The 20,755-nt window shown below is 37.2% G+C and overlaps 1 protein-coding gene across 1 annotated transcript in view; it reads right to left on the bottom strand.

The window, feature by feature from the left end:
* Positions 1–4,149: 4,149 nt before the first annotated feature.
* The window catches only part of MCM8 (minichromosome maintenance 8 homologous recombination repair factor), a 42,685-nt gene continuing 26,079 nt past the window's right edge, over positions 4,150–20,755 (bottom strand). Inside the window, exons 11-19 of the mRNA XM_068565801.1 lie at positions 19,846–19,876; positions 18,782–18,922; positions 16,601–16,742; positions 12,584–12,779; positions 10,611–10,830; positions 10,112–10,321; positions 9,196–9,272; positions 5,086–5,275; positions 4,150–4,375 (exon numbers count right to left, since the gene is read on the bottom strand). Of these exons, the coding sequence (XP_068421902.1) occupies positions 4,283–4,375; positions 5,086–5,275; positions 9,196–9,272; positions 10,112–10,321; positions 10,611–10,830; positions 12,584–12,779; positions 16,601–16,742; positions 18,782–18,922; positions 19,846–19,876 (1,300 nt within the window). The 3' untranslated portion in view covers positions 4,150–4,282. The remainder of the gene's footprint in view (positions 4,376–5,085; positions 5,276–9,195; positions 9,273–10,111; positions 10,322–10,610; positions 10,831–12,583; positions 12,780–16,600; positions 16,743–18,781; positions 18,923–19,845; positions 19,877–20,755) is intronic.

Below are 20,755 nucleotides of genomic sequence, written 5' to 3'. Positions count from 1 at the left end.
GGAAGGTTTGTAATCAGAGAAAGCTGGATCCCAGCAGAGATGTAAACAACTTTGGACATTAGTTTGGCCTTGCGATTAATGGATGCCAAGTAGACAACAGAGGATCTAAGAAACACAGAAGAGTTTCTTCTGATAATTTAGGTTTATGTCATCTTTTTTTTATAATTTCATCTAATAGTTTTAACATCTGAACTTTTAAACAGTATCTATTATTTTCCTCTTTGAACAATGTATGTGAACATAGTATATTTATACTACATAAGTATATATTATATAAACATATAGTATATGTGTATACTATTTATGTAGTATATTTCCTCTTCCTTCTCTCTCTCGTCTATCACCTTACTTTGTTTGATGTTATCTGTGCTGACTTTTGTGAAATGTATTTTTTATACTATTAATAGATCATCTTTAAATACCTTTTAACCCTCTATCCCACAAAGACATCATATTTACACTACTATCTACCTTTTCCTTCCTTCCTTTTTTAAAATCAGGACTTAATATTTACATTCTGTTCTACGGCAATAATCACATTTATTGGTCCTACAGTTAAACGTTCGGTGTACATTGCCTTTTTTTTTTTTTTTTTGGTTTTAATTTTCCATTCATCTAGTTTGCTGTAAGTTGTATTTTGGTTTCCCCATGTCCCTGGTACAGAAGTGACATTCATGGGACATGGAGGCAACGGCACTTTCCTCTAGTGCCTTGTGAGGCAGTAGGGTTGTAGCAGCTTCCTCTTAAGGCCAATTTTAGAAATTGCTCCTTGAAGCGTATCCTCTTAACTCACCAGCCTTCCAACAATCCTGTGAGCTAACTAAAATTCTTTCAAAAACCTCCTTTTTCTGCTTAATCAAGTGAGTCAGTTTCTACTGTTTGCAACCAAGAGTCTGCAAACCACAGTTCATGGGCCAAATTGGACCCACTATCTGTCATTATTCAATGGATTAAAAAAATTAATTATCATTCTAGACACATGAAAATTTTATGAAATTAAAATTTCAGTGTCTGTTTTATTGGCACACAGCCACACTCATTTGTTTGTGTAGTGTAACAATGGCAGAGTTGAATAGTTGTGACAGAGGTCATATGACCCAGAAAGCCTAAAGTTTTTCCTATCTGGTCCCTTACAGAAAAAGTTTGTTAACTCCTGGTTTGCAACTAAGAAACCTGACCTAAACATCTGGGTATAAAATTCTTTTTAAAAAATTTCTGTGGGCTTCCCTGGTGGCGCAGTAGTTAAGAATCCACCAGTCAATGCAGGGGACACGGGTTCGAGCCATGGTCCGGGAAGATCCCACGTGCTGCGGAGCAACTAAGCCCATGCACCACAACTAATGAGCCTGCGCTCTAGAGCCCGCAAGCCACAACTACTGAGCCCACGCGCTGCAGCTACTGAAGCCCATGTGCCTAGAGCCCGTGCTCCACAACAAGAGAAGCCACCGCAACGAGAAGCCCACGCACCTCGACAAAGAGTAGCCCCCTCTTGCCGCAACCAGAGAAAGCCCGCGCGCAGCAACGAAGACCCAATGCAGCCAAAATAAAAAAAAAAAAAAAAAATTTTTTTTTGTAGGCATTGCTCTACATGTTTCAGTGATGAGTGTTGTTTTGGAGAAATTTGAGGACAGCCAGATTTTTTTTCTCCTTCAAAGTGGCATCTGTGTAACTTCTCATTTAACCTCTCCTTAGAAGCTGCTGCCACCAATCTGTATGCCATATTCACACTATTGCAACAGTGGGGTTTTACCTTTTGCTCCAAGAGGTGTGCAAAGTACACTTTGAGAAACACTTCGTTGCTTCCTTTGGAAATCTTCAGCCATAGGCATCATCTCTGCCTCCTCCCTCACGCAAGGCTGCCTGGGTCATCCTGACAGCTCTTGACAGTTCTTCCTAGTGTTGGGGTTTGGGGTCTCAAGTTGTTTCCTAGTTCACAGAAGATGGACTATATATTTTTGTTCTTCAGTTTCCTCATTGCTTTTGAGCAACTTCCCGGGGGAAACAGGGGAGAATGCCTCCTTCTTGTAACTAGAAACTCCTTTCTCTTTTATTCTCTTGTTCTTTTTCTATATTCTTAAATCAAGTTGCTTAACCACTCTGATTAAGTTCTGTACCACTCTGTGTCCTCATTTATAAGTGGTATAATCACCCACTTCATGTGTGTTTACCTCATAGGGGTATGTGGTCAAAATCTGTTTTACATGCTAGGGCAGTAGTGGTGAATAAAGCAAAGTCCTTGTCCTTATGAAGCTGAACAACAGATGATGGCTTGAGCCAGAATAGTGGAACTGGAAGTAATGAAAAGTAATCAGATTTCAGACATTTTGAAGATAGTGCTGAGAGGATTTGTTGATGGACTGATTAGCGGATAAGAGAGAGAGTTAAGATAACTCCAACATTTTTGGCATAAGAAACCAGCAGGATAGAGTTTTTAAACACTATAAAATTTCAGAACACCATGGAAAAGGGAAGGTACAAATAGCCTGTCAAGAGAAAGTAAAGGTCACATACCAAGAATCAAAATCAGAATGGCTTTGGATTTCCAAACAGCAAAACTGAAAACTAAAAGCAATAGAGTAATATCTAAAATTCTGAGTGAAAATGATTTCCAAACTAAAATTCTATGCCCAAACTATCAATCCATGACTAAGGATAGAATGTGCCTTATAAAATCTTCCTCAGGAAGCTACTAGAAAATGGCTTCCACCAAAATAAAGGAGTAAAACAAGAAAGACATAGGAGCCAGGAAATGGGAGAGAAAATGAGACATCTCATGATGACAGATGTGTAGTTCAGAATGGAAAAGGCTGGAGAACTCCAGAAGAGGTGTCTCCAAGAAGTTAAAATAGACTATTTGATTTGTCTGCGTATTCTAAGAGGAGATTCAGACTTACAGTGGAGCCTTGGGGTCAAAGCTAAGTAGTTGAAAAACAAATTATTAATTCTAAGGAAAACACAAAGTTGTACAAGAAAGGAGATGAATATATTCAACAGTCATAATAAGATTAAAGCCAAATACAGATTTAACTAACAATTATGCTATATAACTAAATTGGAAAGAAATGGGGAAGTGTGTATGTATGTATGTATTTATGTATGTATGTAGAAGGATTTAAGAGAACCACATTCTTATCTTCTAAGGTAAAAAGTCAATATAATTTTTGAAACTGAAAACTCAAGAATGAGCATTACGATAAATAGATAACAAGAATTTACTATATAGCACAGGGAACTATATTCATATCTTACAATATACTATAATGGAAAAGAATAGAAAAAAAGGATATAATATATACATATATATGTATAACCGAATCACTTTGCTGTACACCTGAAATTAACACAATATTGTAAAACTATACTTCAATTAAAAAAAAAAAAGAATTAGCATTACTAGCGTGTCCTTTAGAAAAATGGAGGTAAATGGGAGAATAGTTGAGACTGAACAGAAAAATAGGGCATGTGGAAGAGTGGAACAGACGCTGCTAGGTTTTAATATTAGTCTTGCACAACGGACATCCCTGGCGGTCCAGTGGTCAGTGGTTAAGACTCCACGCTTCCACTGCAGGCGGTACGAGTTTGATCCCTGGTAGGGGAACTAAGATCCCGCATGATGCACAGCATGGCCAAAACAAAAAAAATTTTTTTAATATAAATAAATAAAACATACTTTGAAAAAAATATTAGTCTTGCACAGCTATTTAAAATTTTTTTCAGTAGCTAAGATGTTAAGCTTAGTATGTCAATATATGGATGGAAACTAGACTTCTGGTGAGCTTGCAGTAGTATATACAGAAGTCTAATTATAATGTTGTACACATGAAACTTACATAACGTTATAAACCAAAGTCAAAAAAAAGTCAATATAAAAATTTCCAAATTTTTTGGGAATTGAAAGTTGGTTTCAATTTTTTTCTAAAAGATATTCAATTTTGTGTGTCAGAACTATTTAAACATTTAAATGTAACTTTGTGAATGCTTACCCAGATGCACATGTTATATGCAAAACTATGAAATATTTATAAGAATGAAAGACAGGTCAAAAATAAAACTATAAATAATTTCTAATTACATCATTTAGATAAAATATAAACAATTTATTTTTAGCCTTTTGGAGAAGTAAAAAATTAACACATGACTTTATCACTTCTTAAATTAGTTCAACACTCTTCCTATTACATTACTTTTGGGATGTCATTTTTCAGATAACATTTTTTTTTTTTTTTTTTTTTGGTGCATATTCTTCATAATAAACCCAGGAGGGCCTGGCTTGGTAGCTCTTTTACATAGTTTGAAGCTGGTAAATCTTTGGGCCTTTTTTCAAGAGGTAACCTTGGTCATTTAGTGATCCAATAAAATTTTCGAAATCAGCTACCTGGAAAAAAATATCAAAAGAGTTAGCTCATTAAGTAATATACAAAAATATGATTTTTAAAATCAATCTCTCAAACAGTAATATACAACTGTCAAGTTTCTTATGCAAATAAAATTATTTGTACTTCTTACAGAAAAAAATGCCTACATATAAACCTTGGATTCTATAATGCCTAGCTAGTCAAAAATAACTCCAGTTTGCAGAGTATCTTTTATATTTCTTTTAGCTTAGCTTCAAAACAAAAATTAGACTAACTTTTGAAATTGAGTGAGCAATTTTCCGTATAAACTGTTTTACGTGTTTAAAGTGCTATTACACCCATTTTCACTAAAACTTCTAAGTAGGTAGAGCAGGTGGAATCATGTCCATTTAACAAATGAGAAAACTGAGGTTCAACGATTTATAAGGATGACTTGCCCACAGGGATTGTCAGAATGACATGGAAACTGAGTCTTGCTATGATGTTTTCCCCTATCAAGATGTTGAAAACTCTTTAGTAGGTATGAATTTTAGATAAAAACCGTTTTTTTAAAGCTCTGAGCAACTAATTTTATATCTTAAAGAAAACAAGCCTGTATTTTTAAATACTCCAAAAACACCTATTCTGTTCTTTTAATCCAAATCTTTTGATATTTAAATGTTCTACTATATTAATAAAGGCCTCCTGAAATTATTATCAAAAGATTTACTAATTATTTGGTTTATCATACCTGAATGTTTAGCTCTTTGGCAATCTGCCGAAGTTGATGAAATTGAAATAAATTATTGTAAGTTCTTTCAGCAATGTTGTTGAGAGTGGAAATAAATCTTTTTGCTGTTGACCTATTGCTCATTCCAGAACCATGCTGGGATCGTTCAAAATCTAGGTTCCCAAATTCATCAGAGTAAGTTCCTAACATGCTTATGGGAGGGAAGAAAAACAAAGTTACCCAATGTGGCACAGCTAGAGAAATTTTTGTCCCAGGTCTCCAGGTTATAAGAAGAAAAATGTGGAAGTAGTCCTGAGGCTTACGTAACAAGGATTTAAACATGTATTTATTGAGTGGCCACTGTGTAATTCACTGTGTATGAACAGTTTGGGGATAAAAATACTTTGGACACAGTTACCACTTTTAAGAAACTCCCTATATTTGCAAAGAGAAATGCATAAAAATACAAAGTTGATAGGCTACAATATAAATACTTGGAACATTCTTTTTGATTCATGAAAAAAGAAATTCTAAACATACTAAATTTAGGCTTCACTTGGTAAAGATGTGTTCCAGCTCCTAGTGCAGCATCTGGCAAATAAAAGGTGTTGAAAAATACTCTGGAAAATGAACTAGAAAGGTTCTGCTGAGTTGCAGTAATGATGGTTAGATATTAAAAAATATGCCTATTACTCCAGCTCTCTGCTGCTTTCCTCCTATTTTCACAGTATCATCAAGGAAAGAAATATGTACTTGACAGTAAATTTTAGCCAGAAGTCTGAAAGTACTAGTTAGACGTACAATTAGCCAGCCCTGTTGCTGATTCCCTGCCTGAATTCTCTGCCTGTAAATGAGACATATGTAGTCTCACAGCCAGGCTCTTAGGCAAAGATGTTATTTAATCAGGAATTAATTAATCAAATATAAATTGGTCACTTCCGAGGCAGTAGGCTTATCGTGGTGAACAAAGTAGGTGCAATCCCTGCCTTTAAGAAGCTCACAGGAATGAGTTTAAAGGGTTACTAAAAACACAGCTTCATTTTGTTCCCTGAATAGATAGGAGCCCACATGAAAGAGAATGAACTGTACAAATAGGAATATGAGTCATCCAAGATTGTAATAATTGATAAAACAATTTGATGAATGTGTGTTTCCCCTAGAAATATAGTATAATCTTATTTATGATTAACTACTTTACCATATAATTTACCATATACTTCATTTCTCATAAAACAGTTGTCACAAATGCTTTAGGCTACTATGTTAATTATAATAGCTAATATTTACCTTAATTATATTTATTTACCATGTGCTATCTTATTTAGCCCTTCCAGCAACCCTATGACTTAGAGACTATTCTTATTCCCATTTTATAGATGAAGAAACAAAGTCTTGGAAGGTTAAGTGACTTGCCAAAGTTACACAGCTAATGAGTGGCATATATGTGATCTGAAGAAAAGTATGTAAAATATGAGTTACTTTCCTTAAATAGAAAAAACTCTCACAATGGTCTCCTAACCTTTGAAGGTGGCTCTGTTCTCTTCTGCTTCCTAGTTTATTTCCAATTTTAAGAGAAAGCTTATGTGAACCGTTGCCCATAAACACGTGGTTTTGATAGCTATGTGCTCTGATAATTGTGATGTACTGTCACAGTTTAGATTTTTCTTATTTAGGCTTCTGCTTCCCAGTCAAAATGTAATTTTACAGGTTCCAAACCATGTTAAGGGCAAACATTCAAAAGTTGAAGAGACAGAAACTCTGAAATGGGGACTTCCCTGGTGGTCTAGGGGTTAAGACACTGTGCTTCCACTGCAGGGGGCACATGTTCCATCCCTGGTCAGGGAACTAAGATCCCGCATGCCACACGGTGCAGCCAAAAAACAAAACAAAAACAAAAGAAACTCTCAAATGGAAGGTTTAATGAATGAAAAATGATTACTGAGATCAACCTTACCATTAATGCAGTACATTTACTGAGGGCCTACTGTGTGCTAGGCATCAGTCTGGGCCCTGGGAGTACAGTGGTAAATGCAACAGATAAGGTCCCTTCTCTCAGAGTTTAGACTGAGAATAGAAAGCATGTTAAGTATCACAAAGCACATAATTCATGATCTATTACCATGGAAATAATGCCAGGTAACTCCAATCATCTGGAATCAAACTAGTCTCTTTTTTTCCAGAAAATTTTTATAAAAGTTAATAAACACTCAAGCAATTCAGGGAAACAAACTGGAAACCTCATGTGGGTGCTATTTACACTTAATAATGAGAACTCTTTTTTCAGGAGCCCTGAAGAAAATGGACAGCCTGAAGCTAATTCAGTTTTACCAGCAAGGCAACTTTGAGAAGCAGAAACAAATACAAGTTCCACAAGGAAAAGCACATGTAAACACTGTCTGACATGAGTATTCAGACATGCAGAACTATTCATAAATGAGCACTGTAGTATTTTTATTGAAAAGGCAATTAGAGCATAATATACCTTGCTTAAGTATAATGCTCAGATATGAGAACTAATCCATGGTGTCCACAGACCTGTGGATTTATTGTAGAGAAACATCAGATTGGCTGCTTGAGGCAAAGTTTGGGGTCTGAGGCCTTGGGAAAGTGACAAAGGGTAAAGCCTCAAAAACCAAATGCTACAGGTGAAGGAGAGTGGCTGGGATAATCTGACCCTTGATTTGCTTGACTGCCAACAGTCTATGAGGTAGAAGCACATGACACTCTTCAGTAGAGCCAGGCACCAGAAAACCCAAAGAAAGGGCGAGAGAGCATTAAAAAGAAAAGAAAACCAGGAGTGGCAATCTTGGCTCCACTCCCAAAGGTGAAGCACTTAAGGGTAGAATGCACAGAAAGAGAAAGATACACATACTCAAGATTGTGAGCAAAGAGGCAGCTTCTTGTCATTAAACGAGAAGTCCCTGTTGTTGGTGCTTGTTTTCAATTAGGAAAAAATTTTAGAATCCACGATTTCTAGAATTTTAGTTGGGTTCAGTGACTTACTTTCCTATGAAAAAAGGATCTCTATTAGGACTCTCAGTTTCTTATTGGTCTCGTCTCCCAGGAAGTTAGACCTACTAGAAGTCAGGCAGGCAACTGGTTTTTGTGGCCATACCTTTACTTCATATGCTGGTACACTGAGCCCTGGGAGCATGTTGTATGAGAAAGTCTAGTAATTCCTATCTGTTTGCTTATAAATGATCAACTGGAGGGTCTCCAGCACAATGAAGCCAGCCTGGTAAAATTTTCACCTACAAGACCCCTCGAACCCTAGTACTGAGTCACGTAAAAGAGAAAATTGATGGTTCAAGTGCTGTGTGATGCTAAACCAGTAAGATATTAAGACATAGAGGGTAATAGGTTAGGAATTGGTCGAAAGGGTTGGTAGTCATTAATTGTTAATAATTTTATTCATTATGAGGCAGTTAGTTACTCTGGGGACAGCAATAAAAAATTAAAAGCTGTCAATTCTTTTTTTTTTTTTTTGGCCGCACCACGCAACATGTGAGATCTTAGTTCCCTGACCAGGGATAGAACCTGCGCCCCCTGCATTGGCAGCTCAGTCTTAACCACTGGACTACCAGGGAAGTCCCCAGAGAGGAGATCTTTAAAGTTGTCATCACAAGAAAATAAATTGTAACTGTGCAGTGATGAATGTTATCTAGACTTACTATGGTGATCATTTTGATATATGTATATCACATATATATATAAAATCATTATGTTGTACACCTGAAACTAATAATGGTATATGTCAATTATATCTCAATTGAAAAAAAAAGGTACAGAACAGAGTAAGTCATATGCTATTTACAAGAAAAGTAATGGGTGTCCTGGTAGAGAGGAAGGGTGGATGGTAAACGGGATGGAGGCAAGCCTTCTCAAAGTATGTTTTTGAATTGATTTTAGAACTATGTGAACGTATTACCCATTCAAAGAAACCTTTTTTTTAATGTAAAGATTATTTACACAGGAATATTTTAAACCAGGAAAGTACAATTTGTTCCGAGGAAAATAAGTGATCAAATGGGCTAAATAAAAATAATTTTGCTTGTCCCAGTTAAATATATAATTTGAGACGAAAAGATGACCGGTATTTCACTTAAAACAGCATTTAAAATGTAATCTTACCTATATTTCATAATTTCAACTATATCCTCAGCATCTTCTTTGGTTGCTTCCTCTCTCAATTCCAACCTTGCTCGTGCCTGTGAAAGAAAACAACCATCTTCAGATAACAAAAGATAAATATATTTAACATTGATTGAGCAGGTATAGTATGTCTAAGTTTATTTCATTTATTCATTTTACACTGAACTTTTTTGGGAGGAGGGGCTGTAGTATGAAAAGTCACAATTTAAAAAAATTATCTGAAAACTTGAGTATGAAAATTATCACTCATTTTAAAATCTATTTTTATCTACTAAAATAGATTTTAGTAGATAAAATTTTTTTGAACATCTTTCTGAATGTTCATTCTAGAAGATTTGATTCTGAAATAGACTTGCCTTGTACTTTCAGGAAATCATGCCTAACTAATTTGTTAAAACAACAAAGATGAGTTAATCAGATTCTAGGAGCAAAAAAGCTCAAACTCTGATCCAGCTAATTTTAACTGCCAGAGTTCTCTTAGCATTCCATAATTGTGAATAGATGTTACTGCTGTTAGAAAAACAGGCACTTACAGACCTGTCATGTATAAAATCAAATACTCCTAAGATATTTGACACATTCCATGTTCCCATATGCTCACTTCTGAATCCCCAAAACCTTAGTTAACCTAAGCAATCTTCAAACTTCAAGAGTCTCCTAAGTGTCATTAAAGGAAAAAAAAACCATTGCATAAGTAACTGGTCCTGCTTTGAAAAAAATGGTTAAACTTTGATATGTTACGTATATGACAACCCTTTAAAAAAAATGTATCCACCCATTTCTAATGTCTCTCAGTAGGAAGAAAAGCAAATCATTACACAGAAAATTGAGAGAAATGTTATTACCCTCTACTCCCTTTCTAAGCCAAAAGAATGTGAACTTAAAATCAACGAACCTCTGTTAGACGAATCAAAGATTCCAGCTGCCTAGTAGTGATTGGTGAGCTATTTAACCGCTGGCTCTGTTTCCGGAGCTCAAGGTAAAAATCCTGAAGAATTTGAGCAGCTTCTGTGGATAGCCTTGGAGAGACATACTGCCGAGCATAACCAATGTACTTTCTCAATAGCTGGTGGGGAATTGGATCTATTGTTTCTCCAGGAACCACCTAAAGCATGATAAAAAGGCCCAAGATTACAAGGATAAGTAGCAAATAAAATCTTTCTGCTAAAATAACTTGTTTAGATAAATAGACCAAATAAGCCAAACACTATAGTTCTAGCTCTTGGTCTAGTTGACTTAGATTATTTCAACTGAACTTTATATAAACTCTAGTATTGTAATATAAAAGGTTATTTGCTATGAAAGTTTACATACTACTGCTCTACAACAAGCAACACACTGAACTCTGACATTCAAACAAAACTGAACTGAACGATTAAGGAGAAGAAACATACCTTTAGTCTTTCTGATAGTGGTTTATCAGAAACCACTTCAAGTATAGAAGTATTTGAATCTTGACTATTCATACGAGCTACTGTGGCACTGCTAACAGCTCTCTGCTTTCCAGCCCTTATTGCAATCACATGTTCAGAGAGTAAATGATCATGATCCTCATTTGGGGTGTCTAACAGGATAAAGACTAAATCAAATCTGGATAGTAGGGCACTCCCCATTCTAAAGGTGTGAAAGAAAGAAGAAACAGTGATTGGAATTAAAACAAACAGAAAACCTAGAAAACTGTTTACTCACTTGCTTACCAATCAAGTTCCAGGTAGAACTTAAAAAAAGAAAATGAAGCTTCAGGTTAAAGAAACAAGCAATAGCTTCTGGATTCAATATACCCACCAACTCCAGAGACACACCAGGTCACATGTACACAGCCTTATATGTACCTATATCGGTATGTTGAGGATGCAGTCTTTTCTCACACCATCAAAACCACTAAATTCTTCTCTATGTTCTATATCACTCCCTATGACTTAGGACCATTGAACTTGTAAGCTAGAATGCTACATGATACATCGAAGGTTATCTGGATGAGTAGTTCTTAATCTTTTATATTTTCTGTCTCACCAAAACACTGAGTCTCTCAAAGTACCTATGCCCATTTAGAAGCAAAAATACCACTTTTTCTTAAAGGGGCATTTATATGTCTATTAGTCATTATAGTAAAAGTGCTGTGTTTTACTTAGTCATTTCTAAATTTACCAACCAGATAACTCCTTTGAGACCAACAAACTGAAATCCAGAATGGTTAAAGAATTTGACCAACATCCTAGTGGTACCACTAAAAACCAGAATCCAAGTTCCCTGGATCCTTGTTCAATAAGATCTTTCTGATCTTTCCAATACAGGACTTTGTCATTTTACTAAGAAACACTAACAGATGGCTTTTTTGGTGGTGGTAGTACAGAAATACCCAGAATCTCAAAGTACAATTGTGTTTTTTACTATGTACCATTCCTACAATAAAAGTATTTATTATTAAATATTAGAAAATTAGCTTTTTGTTTCCCACTAGAATTTAAAGTTCCAATTTTTCACATGAGGCATCTTTTTGTCTTTTTCTCACTTACGCATCATTTGAGTCTATTTTCCCCTCCCCATACATTTTGTCCAACCCGTACAGAACAAATTAGAAGAGAAAGCATACACGCATACAGATAGAAACACTGGTTTTGGAAAAAAAGTGGGATACACATATACAGATAAGTGTGTAATGTACTCTTGTCACTTAAACATAAAGCACAGACATGTTCCCCTATCACAGTACATACAAAGCTACCTTCATTCTCCTAATTGCTACTTTCCACAGTACAGTCTTATTATATAGTTCAAGCACTTCCCTATCGATGGGGGCACTTCAAGTTATTTCCAATCTTTGGCAGTGATAAACAATGCCGTAAGACCCACCCTGTCAACATATCTTTGTGCACTCTTGTGCCTATTTCTGTGAGTATAATTCCTAAAAGAATTGGCTGGAACAAACAGAATATACATTTAAAATAGTGATAGACGTGTCAAGCTGTCCTTCAAAATGCTAAACTATGTACGTGAGAACCCATTTCCCCACCCCATTGCCAATAATGATTAATATTTAAAACATTTGCCAATCTGGTAGATGTCAATAGCACTTCATTGTTTTATTATTTTATTTTATTTTGGGCTCACTGTGTGGCATGCAGGATCTTAGTTCCCTGACCAGGGATCGAACCCATGCCCCCTGCATTGGGAGCACGGAGTCTTAACCACTGGACTGCCAGGGAGGTCCCAGCACTTCACTGTTTTAACGTGTAGTGTTCTAACACATTTTTGTCCATTTATTGGAAACTTGCAACTTCTGTGAACTCTCCATTTATGTCCTCAGTTGTCGTCTTCATATCTATAGGGATTCAATATTAAAGTATAAATATTTGAAGAGACTTACTTTAAATTCTCAGAAACTGTTTTGGCTTTATTGTAGTGTCCTCCTACTGGATTGGCAGCAGCAATAATGGAAGTTCTTGCAGGAAGGCTGCAAACCACGCCAGCCTTAGCGAGACTAATACATTGCTGTTCCATGGCTTCTAACAAGGCTTGATGTTGATTCCCCATCTTATCAAATTCATCTATTCCACAGATACCTACAACCACAGTAAAATAATTCAGACAAAAAATATTCCTTTCGTCAAGTTTCAAACCTGACAAGATAGAAATTATTCCACAATAAAGCATATTTCCATTAGTTTCCAACAGTTAAAATTATAAAATGTCATACAGTACAAAATTTGTGCTTGTTTTACAGCAAATAAAATATTTATCTTATTTAACTGTTATATAATATTTACTCATTTAGCATTTTCCTTAGGCAAGGCACTATGTTGTGAGGGTTACAAAAATGAAGATATGAGTGACCCTCAAAAAGCTTAAAGACTTAAATTTGAACAGATGAGATAAAATATATACACATTTAAGATAGTATATTTTAACAACTATAATAGATATGCATAATCATATGAATTTTCTGGGGGTGGGGTGGAGTTAAAAGAGGAAGGGGAATCTGGAAAGGTTTCAAGAAAAAGGTGCTATTTGAGCTGGGTCCTTTGGGAACAGTGGACAGCATGATTTGGGAAGGAACACAAAGCCTCTAAAGTCAGAAGTCTAGAGTGCAGTTCTCAGCAATGCCAGGTGTTGACTGTACAACTGTAGAGTTAACTGTACACTTAACCTCTTTAAACATCATATGAAGACCCACCACTGAACGGGGAGGAGGGGTGGTAAGGAGTATCAGTTTTTAGATTCCACCTCTAAGTGATATCATACGAGAAGTCTCTTTCTCTGTCTGACTTATGTCACTTAGTATGATCGTATCTAGGTCCATCCTAGATAAAACATTTTATGTGCCAGTTGTATTACGTCTAAACCGCAGGTTACTGGAGGCCCTCTAACATTACCTTGTAATATTTTTCCTCCCCTTCTCCCCATACCATGAGCAATTTGGTGGTCATGTCCTGAGGGCTTTGCTATGGTTAAATGCTTCTATATCTACTCTATGATCAATCAGTCCAGGACTCTCTGGAATTGATGGTATTATTGGAAATTCTCAAGATTACTAGTACAGTTCCTCAGAGGTGTGGACAGGGTAGGAACAAAGTCAGGCTACCTCTTTGCCACTTTTCAAAGTTTAAAGCAGGGGCTAGCAAACTTTTCCTATAAACAGGCAGATGAAATTTTTTATGTTTTGTGGGCCACATATAGTCTGTCACATATTCTTGGGTTTTTGTTTGTCCTTTACAATACTTTAAAATAGCTTGTGGACTACACTAAAATAGGCTGAAGGTGGGTTGACCTCTGGACTAAACTTTGCCAACCCCTGGTTTTAAAGCATAAAGTTTAAGTTGTGAAAATTGTACTCTTTTTCTTGTTTGGCTACAATTGGTACATCTTGTTGCTTTTTTTTCCAAACAATTTTTTGGTCATTTCATTAGATATCGAAGAAGGGAAATATTATAAAACAGCTCTATTTCTCATTTTTTTCCCCTGAAAGTCTTCAGTAAAGATTTTAGTAGGATCCTATTTATTATTTAGTAGGATTCTATTTGTTTCTAGAATCTGGTCTCTGCTGACTAATATTCTTTTGTATTTTAACAGTGATATTTTTACCATCATAGTGCTTGGCTTATCTACATAGATTTGAAAGAGAAGGGCATGGACCTTTTTTTTTTTTTTTTACTTTATTTATTTTATTATTTTTTGGCTGCGTTGGGTCTTCATTGCTGCATGCAGGCTTTTCTCTGGTTGCAGCAAGCGGGGGCTACTCTTCGTTGCAGTGCACAGGCTTCTCATTGCAGTGGCTTCTCTTGTTGCGGAGCACGGGCTCTAGGAGCACAGGCTTCAGTAGTTGTGGCTCACAGGCTCTAGAGCGCAGGCTCAGTAGTTGTGGTGTACGGGCTTAGTTGCTCCGCGGCATGTGGGATCTTCCTGCACCAGGGCTCGAAGCCGTGTCCCCTGCACTGGTAGGCGGATTCTTAACCACTGCGCCACCAGGGAAGCCACGGCCATGGACTTTTAACACTGTGCATCTTATTAAATCACATTAGCTATCTGCACAGCTAAACCCTGTATCACCTTCAACTTCTATTTAATGGAAAGTGTGACACCTTAACAATGAGTAACCTCTTCCTATTTATTATTTTCTTCACCTAGTAACCTAGCAAAAATACTGTCACTTCTAATGAGCTATATAATAACCAGATATATGTTTGTTGAATTTATGCATTCATCAAATATTTACTGAATGCTTTTTATATATCAATACTATGTTCTAGGCATGCGGGATATAGCACTGCAAAGACAATATTCTCTGTCCTTGTGAAGGTTACATTCTATTCAGTGTTGGGCGGCAGACAATAAAAAAAGTAGACCATATGGTATATTAGAAGGTAAGAAATGCTCTGGAAAGAAAGGTAGAGTAGGGTAGGAGAACAGGGTCTGCTGGTGGTGGGGGGTGGTGGTTACAGTGTAAAATGTGGTGCTAAGGGAAGGCCTCACTGGGGTCAGGACTTTTGAACAAAAATTTGAAGGAGGAAAGGAAATAAGCCTTGCAGACTATCTGGGGTAAGAAGGTTCCAAAGTACAAAGGCTGCAATGCAGGAATGTGATGTGCCTGGAGTGCTGGTGGTATTCAAGGTATAGCAAGGAGGCCAGTGTAGCTGGGGAAGAGGAAGTAAGAGGAAAGTAGCAGGTAACGAGGCAAAAGAGGTGATTAAAAGGTGCCTGGGCCACTATGAAACTTGGGCTTCCACTCTGTGAGATGGGAAGGCACTGGAGGGTTTTGAACAGAAGAATAATGTGATCTAAGTTTTAATGGGATTGCTCTGCCTTGTTAAAAACAATAGGAAGGGCAACGGTGGTCACAGGCATGCCAACTAGGAGATCACGGTAATGATACATGTGAGAGATGATGGTGTCTTGGATTGGGGTAGCAGCAGTGGAGAAGTGGTTGGATGCTGGTTATATCTGGAAGGTAGAGCCAACAAGATTTGCCGACAGACTGGATGTGAGGTATGTGAAAAAGTTAAGAATGTCTTCACGTTTTCTGATATGAGCAAATAAAAGGATGGAAGTGTCATTTACTAAGATGGGAAAAAACTGTAAGAAGAATAGGTTAAAGGGGAAGATCAAGACTTTGGTTTTGGACGTGCTAAGTTTGAGAAAGCTGTAGAGATACTGCATAGGCAAGGGGAAATATGTGCCTGGAGTTCAAGGGAGAGGAAACATAAATTTGGAAATTTTCAGGATATACGTAGGTAAAGAGCCATGAAGCTAGATAAGATCATCAAGAAGGTAAGTACAGACTGAGAAGAAAATAGTACAAAAACTAAGTATCCTGAGGAGCCAACCAGTTAAGACGTTGGGGAGACGAAGAACAAGTAAAGACTGAGACTGAACAGTGAATAAAAGTAAGAGGAAAACCAGAAGAGTGCAGTGTCCTTGAAACCAAGGAGATACAGTATTCATTGAGGCAGCAGTGATCAGCTGTGTCAAACATGGCTGACAGGTACTGGATTTAGAAATGTGATGTCACTGGCAAACTGGAAGGAATGAATGACCTCAGCTGGACTGGAACCTAGGCACTGCCTGATACATGCACAGGAATATGTTTTCCCAATAGGGTTAAAGCATCACAAAGAGAAATTTAGGTAGCAAAGCCCAACTGGCGATCTCTTCCTGCTGAGCCTTCCAACTAGATTTCTTATAAACTATCCATCATATCCTGAAAAAACAAACAAACAAAATGATGAGATGTGTATTTCTAGTTTTTCTGGCACTCATTCTCAACTCACTGGTTGGGACGGTGCTGTCCAAATGACTCTTGGAACAGACTGTAAAGAAATTAATTGAAAAGGAAAAGGCTTAAAAAAAAAAAAAAGTCCTAAAATTATTATTTGCTTTGGCCTCTTACCTTGATCACCAAGTACCAGGGCACCAGCTTCCAAAGCAAAATCTCCAGAGGAACTATCTTTTGAAAGAGTTACAGTCAAACCAGAGGTGGTTGTGGTATTACCACAAACATACACGCCACGTGGAGCAACGCTGCACACTGCCTAATGAAACAAAGAGTTTAAGAGAATCAACCAAAGTAAAAGGGAAATAATAGCTATAGTAGTTGCTCACAAATATTAGCTATATGCCAGGTATTCTTCTAAGAGCTTTACTGTACAATCTTCACCACCACAGTAAGACGAAGGTAGCACTTCTGTTACTGATGTAGAAACTAAGGTCTGAAGAGAGTAACTTACACAGCTATGAAGGTGTGACGTCAGGATTCAATCAAACCCAGGCAGCCTGATTTTGAAGTCTGTGGTCATGTGAATACTCTACATAATTCCATTTTATGCTTCATTTTCAAGTTCAAATAGAAAAAATGTAAGTACTAAGTTTAGTTTCAGAGACTCCAATGCTTCTTTAAACATCAGGTAATAAAATGGCTCACTAGTGCTCACCTTCTGAGTAAACAAGATACGGCACGACAGAATAAAGGACACAACAGCTATAAGCATGGATCTCTGGAGTCAGGCAGACCTGTTTAAGTCCTGGCTCTACCACGCATCTACTGGTGGTGCTGCTCTTGAACCTCTCTGGGCCTCAGCTTCCTTATATTTTATCACATACTGCCTTGAGGAATAAATGAGATCGTATATGCAAGACACTTAACCTGGTACCTGGCATACAATACATGCCCCGTGCAAGGCCGCTGTACACAGCTGTGCACCCCACCACCTTAGGAGACAGCACTCTATACACTGCTATCTATGTCAATAGTGCGCTCTGGACTTGCGTAGCACACAACCCAAGTGATGCTTCGGTGCCTAGCTAAATAAATGTTAGCTATCATTATTTTTGTTACTTGTAATTCCTTAGTTGTTAGTTTGAGAGTATGATGGCTTGCTAAATGGTCAAAGGAAAACATAATTTAAAAATATAAACAACTCATAACTGTTAGTGTTAGCCTAATTTTTAAAAACCTTGGCTTAGTGGGGCTAGCAGACTTACATGCAATTCAGATCCCCACATGCACTTTTACATGCATATTCTACCCAAGTATACTGTTTTCATTTTTACTATCAACTCTGTTTCACCTATAACTGGGTACTCTGTGCCTCAGTTGTCAGGCTTATAGCATGGGTTCAGAACAGAAATTTAAAAAAAAGTTGACCCAATTGGCCAAAATGAACAAAACTGGGAAACACAGGATTAAATAAATATCAGATTAGGAATTAAAATGATAACTGATTTAACACTCAGCCATAGCGAATAAATAAGCATGTCCTCTGACATGAAGGACAGTAGGTTTATAATACAATGAGATCGAGAGTTTTCAATCCTGGCTGCACTTCAGAATAACCTGTGTTTATAAACAGGTAGATGCTAGGACCCTAACCCAGAGATTCTTAATTCTTAATACTGGGGAAGGCCACGGTATTTTCGAAAAGCTCCAAAGGTGACAGTGATATGCATTGCTGGCTTACCAGGTGTCACTCCAAGGAAACCACAAGCACTCCAACCAGCTGCATCTTCTAGGGCCAGCATAAGCCCTGGAGGGGAGAACTACTAGGCTCTGATTGGCACAGCCAAAATCATCTTGGGGACCAACAACAGACTGGTCATAGAAGTTTCCTTGTTTTAGACTCAGAAAGAAGCAGTGGAGATGGATAGGACAGATCTCTTACCTTTATCAGACTATTCTTAAAGCCCAATACAGTGTTTATGTAGTTGTATGAAGAGATAATGGGTGACCCTGCTTTACTTTAACTATTCTTTTCATAGGTGAGGTCACAACAACAAAGACTAGCAAAGCAATGCTGGATACAAAAAAGGGGGTTAGGGAAATGGTTAATATTTCACAATAGTTGACATCTTAACAGAGCAGCATGCTTGTGCAGCCTGAGTGACAGGAGACTGGCTCGATTTGAAAGGATGGCCAGATACAAATTATATATTACTCATACAAACCCCAACTCACACTACCTGACAAATAATACCCTCTGGAACACAAACACTGCATGTTTAAAGAAAATTCACTTGTGAATTTTTCATGCATTTTACAAGCAAAAGGTCAAATACTAAATGTCTGATTTCCTACCTGTAGCATCTGACTCTTTCCCAAGCCTGGGTCTCCAACAACAAGGACATGTGGGTCTCCTCGAACTGGAATTCTGTTTTTGTCATCTGCATATTTCTGGCTTCCTCCAAAGAGTGCTAATGCCAAACCTGCTTTAACAAGCTCAGATGTGAAAGGAGAGAAAAAACAAAAACAAGTGAGAAAAACGTAAAGATGACTAGCAAAAGGGGTGCTCCTCCTATGTTTACAACATTTGTGTGTGGATTCTTTTTTTTAAAAGCATGACTGAACTTTGTTTTTTTTCTTTTCCTAAGAAAAGTAAGTCTAAAAATATAAACTTCTTTAATGTAAATGATTAAAAAGTGAAAATTAGAAAGCATATAAAATCAGGTATCTTAAAAGTCACTGAGTGAAGACCTACCTTGCCAGGCATTGAATCCATTCCACAAAACTGAGAAACCTTTGTTAGTTCTGCATTAACATTTACAGTGTCCAGAGTCACTTTAAAAAAAGACCATTCCTACAAGGGACTGTAGTTTATCTCTCATATCATCCATTTATGGAGAATAATGATTCATAGTAAAATATGAGGGACTTCCTTGGTGGCGCAGTGGTTAAGAATCCGCCTGCCAACGCAGGGGACACAGGTTTGAGCCCTGGTCCAGGAAGATCCCACATGCCGCGGAGCAACTAAGCGTGTGCGCCACAACTACTGAGCCTGCATTCCAGAGGCCGCAAGCCACAACTACTGAGCCCACGTGCCACAACTACTGAAGTCCGCGCACCTAGAGCTCGTGCTCTGCAACAGGAGAAGCCACTGCAATGAGAAGCCCGTGCACCGCAACAAAGAGTAGCTTCTGCTCGCCGCAACTAGAGAAAAGCCCGTGCACATCAATGAAGACCCAACGGAGCCAAAAATAAATAAACTAATTTAAAAAAATACTAAACTTTATTGCTTTAAATAAATAAATAAAAATAAAATATGAATAACTGGCCAACAGAAATGACTATTTTTTGTGAAATCTCTATGTACTATTTTTGTCAAATTTATGTATTTTTGAGCAAAGATGAAGTAAAATACTTACTTCATGACCAAAAATGACAGGGCAAAGCGAGCTGAAAAACAGAATACGACTTATAAATTCTAACTTACATTTCAGTGATACACTAGAAGATCTACTTTACAATTTGCTTAACTTGCTTTCTTTAGCATCAAAATAGTAAAAAATAAAAAATTTACATCTCCTCAAACAACTCAAGAAATTTTATTCTAACAGTAAATTTATCAAAATTCTTGGTGAATCTACAAAGGGAAGAATGTTTTAAAAAGTGTGCCTGTGTAAGGGAGACAGGACACTTGTAAAGCATTTATATTACTAGCCTTTAAAATGCATCATAGGGACTTCCCTAGCGGTCCAGTGGTTAAGACTCCACGCTTCCAATGCAGGGGGCGCGGGTTCAATCCCTGGTCAGGTAACTAAGATCCCTCATGCCACATGGAGCGCCACAAAAAAAAAAAAAAAAAAAAAAGATCATTATCATGGTCTTCTACTTTAGGCTTTAGGATACAGAATTATATTATATTTTACATGAATAGACATCTTTAGACCTGTGCAGCCAAGTCACTGAAAGAAGGAGACTAAAGGGTGAACCGAGTACATAATAAAGGGATAAAATTTCATTTTTTCAGTTCAAAGAATCAGAATAAATAAGCCCATATATGAATATATAAAGTATTATGTTGAACATAAAGAAGTAGTTCCCATTTATCAATTGTATAAACAGGAACAAAAAGGACAGGGAGGAAGAGATATAATCAGAGTTAACTGTGAATCATTATCCCTGTTAATACATGTCAACACAGAAGTTGGTGTCCTGCCACTTCCCCTTGGCAGTCATTGTTCAGCGTGCTCCTGCATGATCACTGCTGGCCTCCTACCAAGCACCTGCACCTGTCTGCCAAACGGCTTTCTCTGGCCGCAGAAGCATCATCAG

This window comes from Eschrichtius robustus, chromosome 16 (assembly GCF_028021215.1).
Source record: "Eschrichtius robustus isolate mEscRob2 chromosome 16, mEscRob2.pri, whole genome shotgun sequence".
NCBI lineage: Eukaryota > Metazoa > Chordata > Mammalia > Artiodactyla > Eschrichtiidae > Eschrichtius > Eschrichtius robustus.
This window is presented reverse-complemented; position numbering and strand designations above follow the sequence as displayed.